Genomic DNA, 10,316 nt, shown 5'->3' with positions numbered 1-10,316 from the left:
TAACCCTAATTTTTTTACATTTTAAAGCTGCATAACCCAAGTCTTAATTCATATAATACTTTCATTTTACAACATCAACTTTTTTCATTTTTAGAATTAAAATACTATACATTCTAAGTTTTTTTGTTTCAAAAAGCGAATTTTAGTTCGCAATTTATTTTTGGACTTCGTTATATTTCACTTGTATTTTAATATTTTTCGAAATTGTCAATTTTAAATAGATTTTGTAATAACTAAAGGTAAAAAATTAAATATACATAAATGGAGCGGATATCCGATCCGAAATCCGTGATCCGAACGGATCTGGATATGGATCGGCCTATAAAAAATCTGGAACCGATCCGATCCGAATCCGAATCCGAAAAAATAAATGGATTTGGATATGGATTTAGGCCGATCCGATCAGCTAATGTAGGGTATAATGAATACGAAGACAGACTTGGGTAAGTTTGTTTTTTCATGACGAGGGCACAAAAATATAAATGGAACAATGTATAATTAAGACGTGCGTTTGTTATAATAAAAGGTATTGTTGTTATAACTTTTTGTGCAATTTGATATAAAAAGGGCTATAAATAATAGTACGTAACTGACTATATATATATGTTAATGTGCACTTGGATTCGATGCATGGGTGACCACCTTGTCAACTCCGTGTGTCGGCAGTTACATTATTATAATTTATTATTAGTAGGAAAGGGTCAAGCAGATCTTTGAAAGCAATCCAACATGTGATCTAAGATCTAAAACCATCTTTGTTGCAGAGTTTGTACATAATCGTCACACACAACCTGTTACTTATTAAATTTAAATCTTGCTACTTTCTTTTATTCTTTAGGAATTTAGGATTGTATGTTTACAAAAGCTTTACAACTTGTCTTTTATGTAACATTTCCTGATAATAAGCACATGATCTGCACATTGCACGCCCCACCCTGAGCAATTCACTAGTGCGTATTATACGGTGATTCAATCGCGTGTGTTTATCTTTAAGTACATGTATTGACCACTGATGTAAGTATATTAACAATAACATTCAAAGACTAATGTTACCATTACCAAAATAACTTTCTAACACACATTATTTTAATTATTAGAACTCATATTAATATACATGGAGTGCTTTGTATTTAATGCCAAATCAGCCAATATTAACAAACAAAACACCTCAGTTTTATAAAAAAAAATATTTGGGGACCTTAGCCATTAACATATTTTGGGTCATTTTTAAAACTTGTCTAATTGACATGTTATCACTTTCATATCTATAGCTATTTTTAGTGAAAACATTTATAAAATCCCCACCAAAAGGGCCGGTCAGCGCAGTGCTTGAAATCTTGTTTTTTTTCATAAATATAAGGGGTTCTTAGGATTTTGAGCTTAACTATCGAAAAAAATAAAATCAAAGACAAAACCCCAAATCATACTCAAAATATAAGTGTTTGTGTTGTAAGAACTTGTCCACTCGAAATCAGGTTTTGCGATGTTAATATAATTTGCTCAAATATGTAAATAAATTTCTTTGTCTCGTACATTTGAATCGTCAATTAACATTTTTCTATTTCGACTTCGTAACCAAATGTAGATATATAAATTTATCGTATGATGACATTCAAGTAGTTAAATATGCACGGGTCATTCACTTACAGGCTTAAATGGATACTACGCAAGAGGAGCTCAAAAGGCCGGAAGAAACCTGGCCGACGACAAAGATAACAGCGGCGGCATTGTGGTTAACAACGTGGTTATAGTAAGCCCATTTGGAGGTAGCAACTTCACAAGCATCAACCAAGCCGTCGAGTTTGCGCCTTTCAACTCAAAAGTCGAAGATGGCTACTTCATTATTTATGCAATGGAAGGAATTTACGAAGAATATATCACCATACCTAAGCATAAGAAAAATATAATGTTGCTCGGAGTCGGAATTAATCGCACCATCATCACCGGAAATCATAGTGTTGTTGATGGATGGTCCACCTTCAATTCTGCTACCTTTAGTAAGTAGTGTACCGAAAAAATTTTGGAAAATTTTTGGGGTACCTAACGTTTTCCTTTACGTAATTCGTACTTATTATAACGTACATTTTGAAATTGACAGTTGTTTCTGGGGAACGATTTGTTGCAATCGATGTAACGTTCAAGAACACAGCTGGACCGGAGAAGCACCAAGCAGTGGCAGTGAGGAACAATGCCGATCTTTCAACGTTTTATCGGTGTAGTTTCGAAGGTTATCAAGACACTCTATATGTTCATTCCCTCAGACAATTCTACAGAGAATGTGACATTTACGGAACCGTAGATTTCATATTCGGAAACTCAGCTTCCGTTTTCCAAAAATGCAACATATATATCCGCAAACCAATGGCTAATCAAAAGACCGCCATCACGGCTCAAGGCCGAACAGACCCGAATCAGAAGACAGGTATTTCAATCCACAACTGCACCATTCAAGCTGCTCCGGACTTGGCATTGGATGTAAATGGCACGACCAAGAATTATCTCGGTCGACCCTGGAAACAATATTCGAGAACCGTGTTCATGCAATCGTATATCGGAGATTTGATTACCCCGAACGGATGGCTGGAATGGAATGGCACAGTGGGATTGGACACGTTGTATTACGGCGAGTACAGGAATTATGGACCCGGAGCAAACACTAGTAGTAGAGTTCAATGGCCTGGTTATGGACAACTGAATGCTACTCAAGCCTGGAATTTCACTGTGTTTAATCTCACCTTGGGGGATACTTGGTTGCCTTATACTACTATCCCCTTTGTGGAAGGATTATTGAGCGACGACAATTAGGATATGTTTCATGTCAAATGTAACACTATGAATTATGATAGTTGTTCAATTGTTTTTATTCTCTGGTATTTAATTGAATTTTTTAAGAATATTAATAAAATTTATTTTTGACAAGTAGAACATGCACTTTTTTAAACACTTTTTGTGGAAACTAGCCGTATCCGTAACTTCCTTCTAATTGAAATCTCTCGTGCAGGGGTTTGGTCCGTTTGGATATTGAAATTTGTAGCGAACACTATTTTCGGTTCAGAGTTGTTGGCCATTCTTGAACCAAATTCAAGTGTCGTGTATGCACGTTTTGGCATGTCAAATACTTTTAAATAATTCTATAATTTATTAATTATTAATTATGATTAATAATTAATTACTTAAGACCCAAATTATACTCTCTCTGAAACGAGTAAAGATTAAATCTCAGTAAATCAATAATGAAAAATATATCTCAACGATATTCTTCAAATCAGGAAGATATCACAACGCTCATACTAAATCAGATAAAATCGGTAATTACCACATTAACGAAATTTATCCCTAAATTCTCTTAGGGATAAACCCAAATTTCACAAAACTGCGTAGACTTGATCCAATATAAATTGATACGCAAGCATTTTGGCAAATGGATCCGATACAACGAGATAAATCGAGACACCTTTCAAGTCCAGCCTCTCCTTTTCATAAACCCTAATCTCACAATTACATACAAATCGCTCTAATATTTCAGTAACCCTCCGATTTCGTGTTGTTACGAAATTCCTCCAACAACATCTAGAAAATATGCTAAAATTAAATTATTCCATTTCTTTTTTTACCAGAAAAGAGAGAGTATATTAAAACTTCAAATCATTCAACATTACATGATAAAAAATCTGGAAGGGCATTCCCTTTTTTCCAAATACGATCAGATATTGAACTAGTGTTCCTCGCAATGAAATGAGTAACCTTTTTCGCTGAACGTTTAACAAAATTCAATGTAATATTACGTTCTTTCACACTATCAACCAAATGCTTACACTCATTCACCACCCTTCCTATGTAGGATAAGTTAGTAGATGAGCATCGGATTGCTTGTACCAGGGCTAGGGAATCCGTTTCAAAAACTGCACCAATATAATCTCTTTCCTTCAGCCAACTCAAAATTTCATGAACGCCAATCGCTTCAGCCATCATTGGATTCAACTCTCCTTGCTTACACGAAGCAGCAGCTTCTACTGGTTCACCCTAATGGTCTCTAACTACCATAGCATAACTGTACTATTTTGAATCTGAGAAAATAGCAGTGTCAATATTGATCTTAATCGTTCCATACTGTGGTTGCTTCCAGTGCTCCATGCCATCTGCCTGAGTCATGAAACCCAAGTAATTATCAAATGATCGGTCTTGACCACTTCTCCACTGATTAAGACAGAGAAAAGTTAAATCTACTACCTCTGAGATCCTTATGCCTTTTTGATTCCCAACTATATTGTTTCTATTTTTTCATATAGATCATGCTATCATGCTAACTACATCAAACTTCTCCTTTGAATGTTGATCCATGATATCCCTTAACCATTGCATAAAGTCCGTAATCTCTGTATGTATAGTCACGTTCACTTTCTCCCAACACGAAACAGTAAACTGACATTACACCACTTTTCTTATACGCAGCTGGTCTTTTGTTGGGAGGCACTCTGATAATTCTTTTTATAAGAATATTAACCTTATGAGGGATCTTCACATTCCAAATGCGATTCCATACTGATAAAAATTCAATAATGTTACTTTGAATCCCTCCCTCCTGCAGCTGATTATATGCACTCTTAACAGTGTGTTTCCCTATTTTCTCCAGTTTCCAGTACCACGAGTCTCTTTCCTCCTGTTGAATATAGACTGATACAATAAGATTGACATCACGCTCTTCAAAAATGTCATTTAGAATATCAGTATCCCATTCTTGACGGTCTATAATAAACAAATTAGATACCACATTATTCTCCAACGTTGGGTGATCTAATTGAATATAATTATGATTGCCTTCACTCGGGAGCCACGGATCATTTTTGATGCTTAGCTTATTTCCATCTCCTACTCTCCTTACTGCACCTTATTTTAGCAGAACTTGGGCTTCCATTATACTCCTCCATATGTAGTTAGGATTGTGACCAATTTCTGCCATAAGAAAGGTACCATGAGGATAATATCTTGCTTTAAACACTTTGTTGGCTAGACTATCCTCATTTGTTATGAGTCTACATCCCTGTTTACGGCTATTTGAAGTCGAACAGCTTTCGAAACCCCATGCCTCCGTGAGATTTTCTCTTACACATTTGATCCCAACTTCTCCACCCGATACCCTTCTTTTTCTCATTAGAATCCTGCCACCAAAATTTTTCCATCATACTCTCTAATTCGCTACAAACTTGCTTGGGGATTAGGAACATTTCATTGCATAATTAGGCATAGTTTGAGCGATCGTTTTTATCAGAATTTCTTTACCACCTTTCGACATTATCTTCTTACCCCAAATTGTAATTTTATCCCGAACACGATCTTTGAGATATCCAAATACAGCTGTTTTATTCCTTCCCATACAATTTGGAAGCCCAAGATAGGTCATATTTTCATCTGCCTCTTGAATTGCATAGTGTTGCAGATATTGTGTTTCGTTGTGGGGTCTATCTTACGACTAAAAAAACCGGGGACTTGACTGCATTTATTTTTTATCCCAAAACTCTTTCGAATGTGTTAAAAAGGCCAACCACTCTATCAGCTTCTTCTTCTCCTGCTTTACAAAAAATATATTATCATCTGCAAAAAATATGTGAGATATAAACGGAGCAAAACGAGCCATTTGAATACTAGTCAATAGTTTTTTTTCTTTCGTAATCATGAATAAGAGCAGTAAAACCCTCCATACAAATTAGAAAGTGATAAGATGATAGGGGATCCCCTTGACGAATACCTATTTCCGGAAGAATACTCCCAAACTCTTTACCCGCATAATTGATCTGGTATTTTGCCGACGATATGCACTCCATGAATAATTTCACAATTTTTCGATCAAATCCCAATGTATTCAATATTGCCTCTTAATAACCCCACTCCACCCGGTCGTATGCTTTACTCATGTCCAGTTTTAATGCCATCCAACCTGTTTTGCCCGTTTTATGCTTCATGTAATGCATAACTTCGAATGATATCATAAAATTGTCCGTTATTAGCCTTTCCGGGACAAATGCACTTTGTGTTTCTGAAATAATATCCTTTTAACACCTTCTTCAATCTATTGGCTATAACCTTCGACACCACTTCATAAATGACATTACATAAAGAAATAGGTCTAAGTTCCACCATTCTCTACGAATTATGTTTTTTAGGAATTAACACGATATTCATTTCAGTGATGTTATCATCAAAAGTACCTGTATTAAAAAGTTGTTTTACCACATCAACTACATCAGCTCCAACTATACTCCAATACTTCTGATAAAACCCAGGACTCATGCCATCGGGTTCTGGGAATTTATCGGGATGCATACAAAAAAGAGCAGTTTTCACTTCCTCTATTTCTATCGGAGTAAGAAGTCTCAAATTTCTGCTGTAATCTTTTCCTCCATACAGTTCATGAGATCTCCCCAATTTGTGTTTGAAGCCTTGAATAAATCATTGAAATACTTGACCATGGTGTCTTGTAGCTCAGAATTCCAATCCACCATCTCACCATTATCGTTTTGTAGACTTTGAATGTGATTCGCTTTTCTCCGAGATTTAGCTGATGTATGAAAAAAATTGTTGTTACTATCACCTTCAAGCAACCAAAGTTGCTTGCACCTCTGACGCCAAAAAATTTCTTGTTGATTATAGGCATCTGTTAGTTTGTGAGCTTTTGCTTTATAAATTTCTACTGAACTATTATCTCTCCTGTGTTTCAGCTTTCTCGTGATCTTTTTACACTGGTTTATTCGGTTCTTAAAACTACCAGTTATCTCCTTCCCCGCCTTTTCAGTTGTTCCACCAAAACCCTGATTTCCTGGAGTAACTGACGCCTTCTTGGACAACACACCTTTCTCCCCGTTGACTGAATTCCAGTCACCTTCCTCCGGACGCCCATATTTTTCCGTTCTTTCCCTTAACCATATTGCACCAACTAAGTTATTCTGATGTTGCTCTCATCCATGCCCCGTAGGGTTTAACTATTTCACTGTCGGGAGTATCAAAAAGCTTACTGCAAAAAATTTTCGAATGGCCTAGAATGCCACAAATAAAATAAAACATTGGAATAACTTTGTACTTAAAGTTAACCCAGCTCCATTATGTGCCTGACTTCCTAAACTTCATCCTTCATTTCAACGACTTTGACAAATCAATTCACACTCTAATTCTCATATATTCTCTCCACACGCCTGAAAAGTTTTTAGGACATGACGCAACATGTACTCCAATATAATTTCTTATCTCTCTTGGTACATTCTCTGACATGAAACCAGTGCGCATATCATGAATTAGGACCCATAAATGCAACTGGTTCAGACTGACACTCCTCAAAATTATCCCATCTTTCATACGAGCAATAATCAGTGCTTTGGGATTGAAGGGCTATGGGCTGCCATCCACCACTCTCTTAATGTCAATCTCATGATAAAATTGAAATAAATACAAATTGGCTTATATCTCATTAACGTAAACCCCTCTACCTAGTTTCCACAATAATGCAAGAGTATGCTTCATTGCGGTAAAATCCACAACCCCCTCTGTTAAGAATCTGCCCATCAAGCACAACTTGGGATTTAATCCTTACAATGCATCAGTTTCTTCTGCACATTCATCGACTGCAATATCACCGTACCTTCTTTTCCTCTTCCAACGTCACACTATTCATAGCTTGTATCAAATCTCTCGTAAAATCCATAATGAGAAGAAAGTCAACTTATTGAAAAGACTGAACGAATGAAATCACGAATCTCCAATGACACGACTTACTTAGATACTACAACACTTTAATTTATTCCAAAACAAACCAAACATACCCGGTTTATCTCGCTTTCGCAGGGTCCGGAAGAGTAAGATGTACGCAGCCCCCTCATTCATGAGAATGAAGAGGTTGTTTCCGAAATAAGCCGGCTTGTGTCTGTAGGTGCACAGTATATAAAAAGTGTAAAATTTTAACTAAAAAATAAAATAATAAAAGTTGATGGCATAAATTAAAAAATAGGTTTGAACATGTGGTATTATTCACATATGGTTTACCTAATGCTTACCTAATGCCAAATATAATTAACATATTTCAAATACCTGGAAATAACTGTTATGGGGAAGAAGATAATTGTTTTGAAGATTGAAAAATGAACCATGAATCTCATGCACTTCAAAATCGACGATAGCAAATCCTGGTGTAGTTTCTCTGTTCAAGTAATTTTGAATTAGGGCTCGAGAAATTAGGGTCCGAATTTTCAGAAACTTTGGGAGATTTGAATTTGTTTAGTTTGGGGTTCAAGGGTTGATGCAGGAAGTTAACATCTAGTGCATAAATGGATGACCAAGTAAAAACTTGTGTCAAACGACCTTAGAGCAAGTCCAAGAGTGTCATAAACTAAGTTTTGAGACATTTTGAATAATTGAGTGTTCCAACAATGTCTCAGTGGTGTCTTAAAACACTACGATAACAATGATGTGCCTTATTTATAAGGTACCACTTTGGATGCCCTATATAATTTCTATCAACAAAATATTTGTTTTCCTCCTTTTCTGAACATCAATTCCTTCTCATATTTTTCATTTTCCCTCCAATTATTATTTAAATATATTATTATTTTAATAATAAGGCATAAAAATAAGACATGTTGTTGGATTTGATGTGCAAAAATTTTGTCTTAAATCACTAGGACATTATATTTTATAATATTTATAGGGTATTTGCTAGGACACTCTTGGATTTGTTCTGAACCGGGAAACCTCTGAATAACCGCACGCTGGCCATCAAACAAATTTCGGAAGTTGAGCAACTGACCAAACAAAAAGAGAGACCAGAAATAAAGAGGGGGCCAAGAAAGAGTAGTGACAGAGAAGACAGCAATAAACTGAAGAAGCTTCGAGAAATGAGACACGGAAGCCATGACAGTTGAAGGGGCGAGCAAAAAACCGAAACCGAACCGAAACCGAACCGAAAAAACCGAAACCGAAACCAAACCGGCGGTTGCGGTTTTTAATTTTTAAAAACCGAGACTTTCGGTTCCGGTTCCGGTTATAGGTTAAAACCGAACCGACTAAAACCGAACCGAACCGATTATTAAAATAAATAAATAAATATATAATTTATATAATTTATATGTATTCTTAAAATTAATACTTGTTGTTGTTATTATTATTATTATTATTATTATTATTATTGTTGTTGTTGTAAGTTGCAAGCTAGTGAGTGATGCAGTGTCGGTACCTAGAGGTATTTAAAAAGTGATTATACTGTAACATAATATTATAATACTATATACGAAAATTACAATTTACAAGAGAAGAGGCAGAAAGACTATACACGCATAAGAGATGAAATTAAAATAAACCACATATGACCATGATTTATATTGACGTTTAAGTTAAACTATTTATCAAATCAATGCAATGTCCCAGTAAAGTGAGAATGATAATGAGAATTATTAATAGACAAAACTACCGGCTTCATTCATGTTATTGGAAGGTTCTTTCCGCTTCCCTTTCCCGTCATGAGGTTTGTTTTTTATTTTCATCCGGTTTTAAAACCGAAACCGAACCGTTACAAACCGAACCGGGGTTTTGAAACCGAAACCGAAACCGAACCCGAACCGGTGGTTGCGGTTTTCGATTTTAGAAACCGGGGATCTATGGTTCCGGTTCGGGTTTTACCCTAAAACCGAACCGAAACGGCCCATGCTCTTGAAGGGTCTTTCCCTGATTTGGCACATAAATCAACCCATTTCTGTATATTGTTCCAGAGATAGTAATAAAATGGGAATGGTAATAATACCCCGATTCCTGCTATTATACCCATCTGTTTTTCTGTAGTTGTAGGTTGCAGCTTCAAGATGCGAATCGCTTTTCTGATAATGGTACTTCTGTTGTAGATCGATTTTCAGGGTTTTAGTTAATGACAGGGGGGTTGTAGTTTTAAATTGGTTTCACTTTACATTCATTCCGTTTCTGAAAATAAAACCAAATACAAAATACAGAATTCAGTTAAATCAGTTTGATAAAATCGTGTACTAATCTTATACAACGGTGCATTACATGCATACTCTTTATTCTCAGCGTACCGATATTTAGACTTAGTTTAAAGCTACTTCAAAACTGGATCAGTATCAATAAATGATTCAATTTTACCATGCTGGACTAAGTGTCCAACATGCTAGGAGAAACAGTTTTCCAAATTTTGGACTAGACAAATTAATAATTAAAAGACACTCCAGTACAACAAAATACGAAGGGAAAGGTTCAGCTTTAAAGTGTAATATAATACTTACTATTCTGGCACAGCACATAGAAGAAACATGGTCAACAGCTCG

The 10,316-nt window shown here is 35.7% G+C and overlaps 1 protein-coding gene across 1 annotated transcript; it reads left to right on the top strand.

The window, feature by feature from the left end:
* The first annotated feature begins 309 nt into the window (after nt 1-309).
* On the top strand, nt 310-2,805 carry LOC141677625 (putative pectinesterase/pectinesterase inhibitor 25). The gene is made up of 4 exons (XM_074483632.1): nt 310-443; nt 568-581; nt 1,650-1,997; nt 2,099-2,805. The coding sequence occupies exons 1-4, from the start codon at nt 310-312 to the stop codon at nt 2,803-2,805; spliced, it is 1,203 nt and encodes a 400-aa protein (XP_074339733.1).
* The last annotated feature ends 7,511 nt before the right edge of the window (nt 2,806-10,316 follow it).

The sequence above is a fragment of the Apium graveolens genome, chromosome 8 (genome assembly GCF_009905375.1).
Source record: "Apium graveolens cultivar Ventura chromosome 8, ASM990537v1, whole genome shotgun sequence".
In the NCBI taxonomy this organism is placed as follows: domain Eukaryota; kingdom Viridiplantae; phylum Streptophyta; class Magnoliopsida; order Apiales; family Apiaceae; genus Apium; species Apium graveolens.
The sequence above is the reverse complement of the archived record's forward strand: the minus strand, read 5'-3'. Positions and strand labels throughout refer to the sequence as shown.

Coding starts and splice junctions, on each gene's coding strand:
- LOC141677625 (XM_074483632.1), top strand. CDS start 310: ATGGATCGGCCTATAAAAAATCTGGAACCGATCCGATCCGAATCCGAA. Junction 1,998..2,098: donor CTTCAATTCTGCTACCTTTA/GTAAGTAGTGTA, acceptor TGAAATTGACAG/TTGTTTCTGGGGAACGATTT.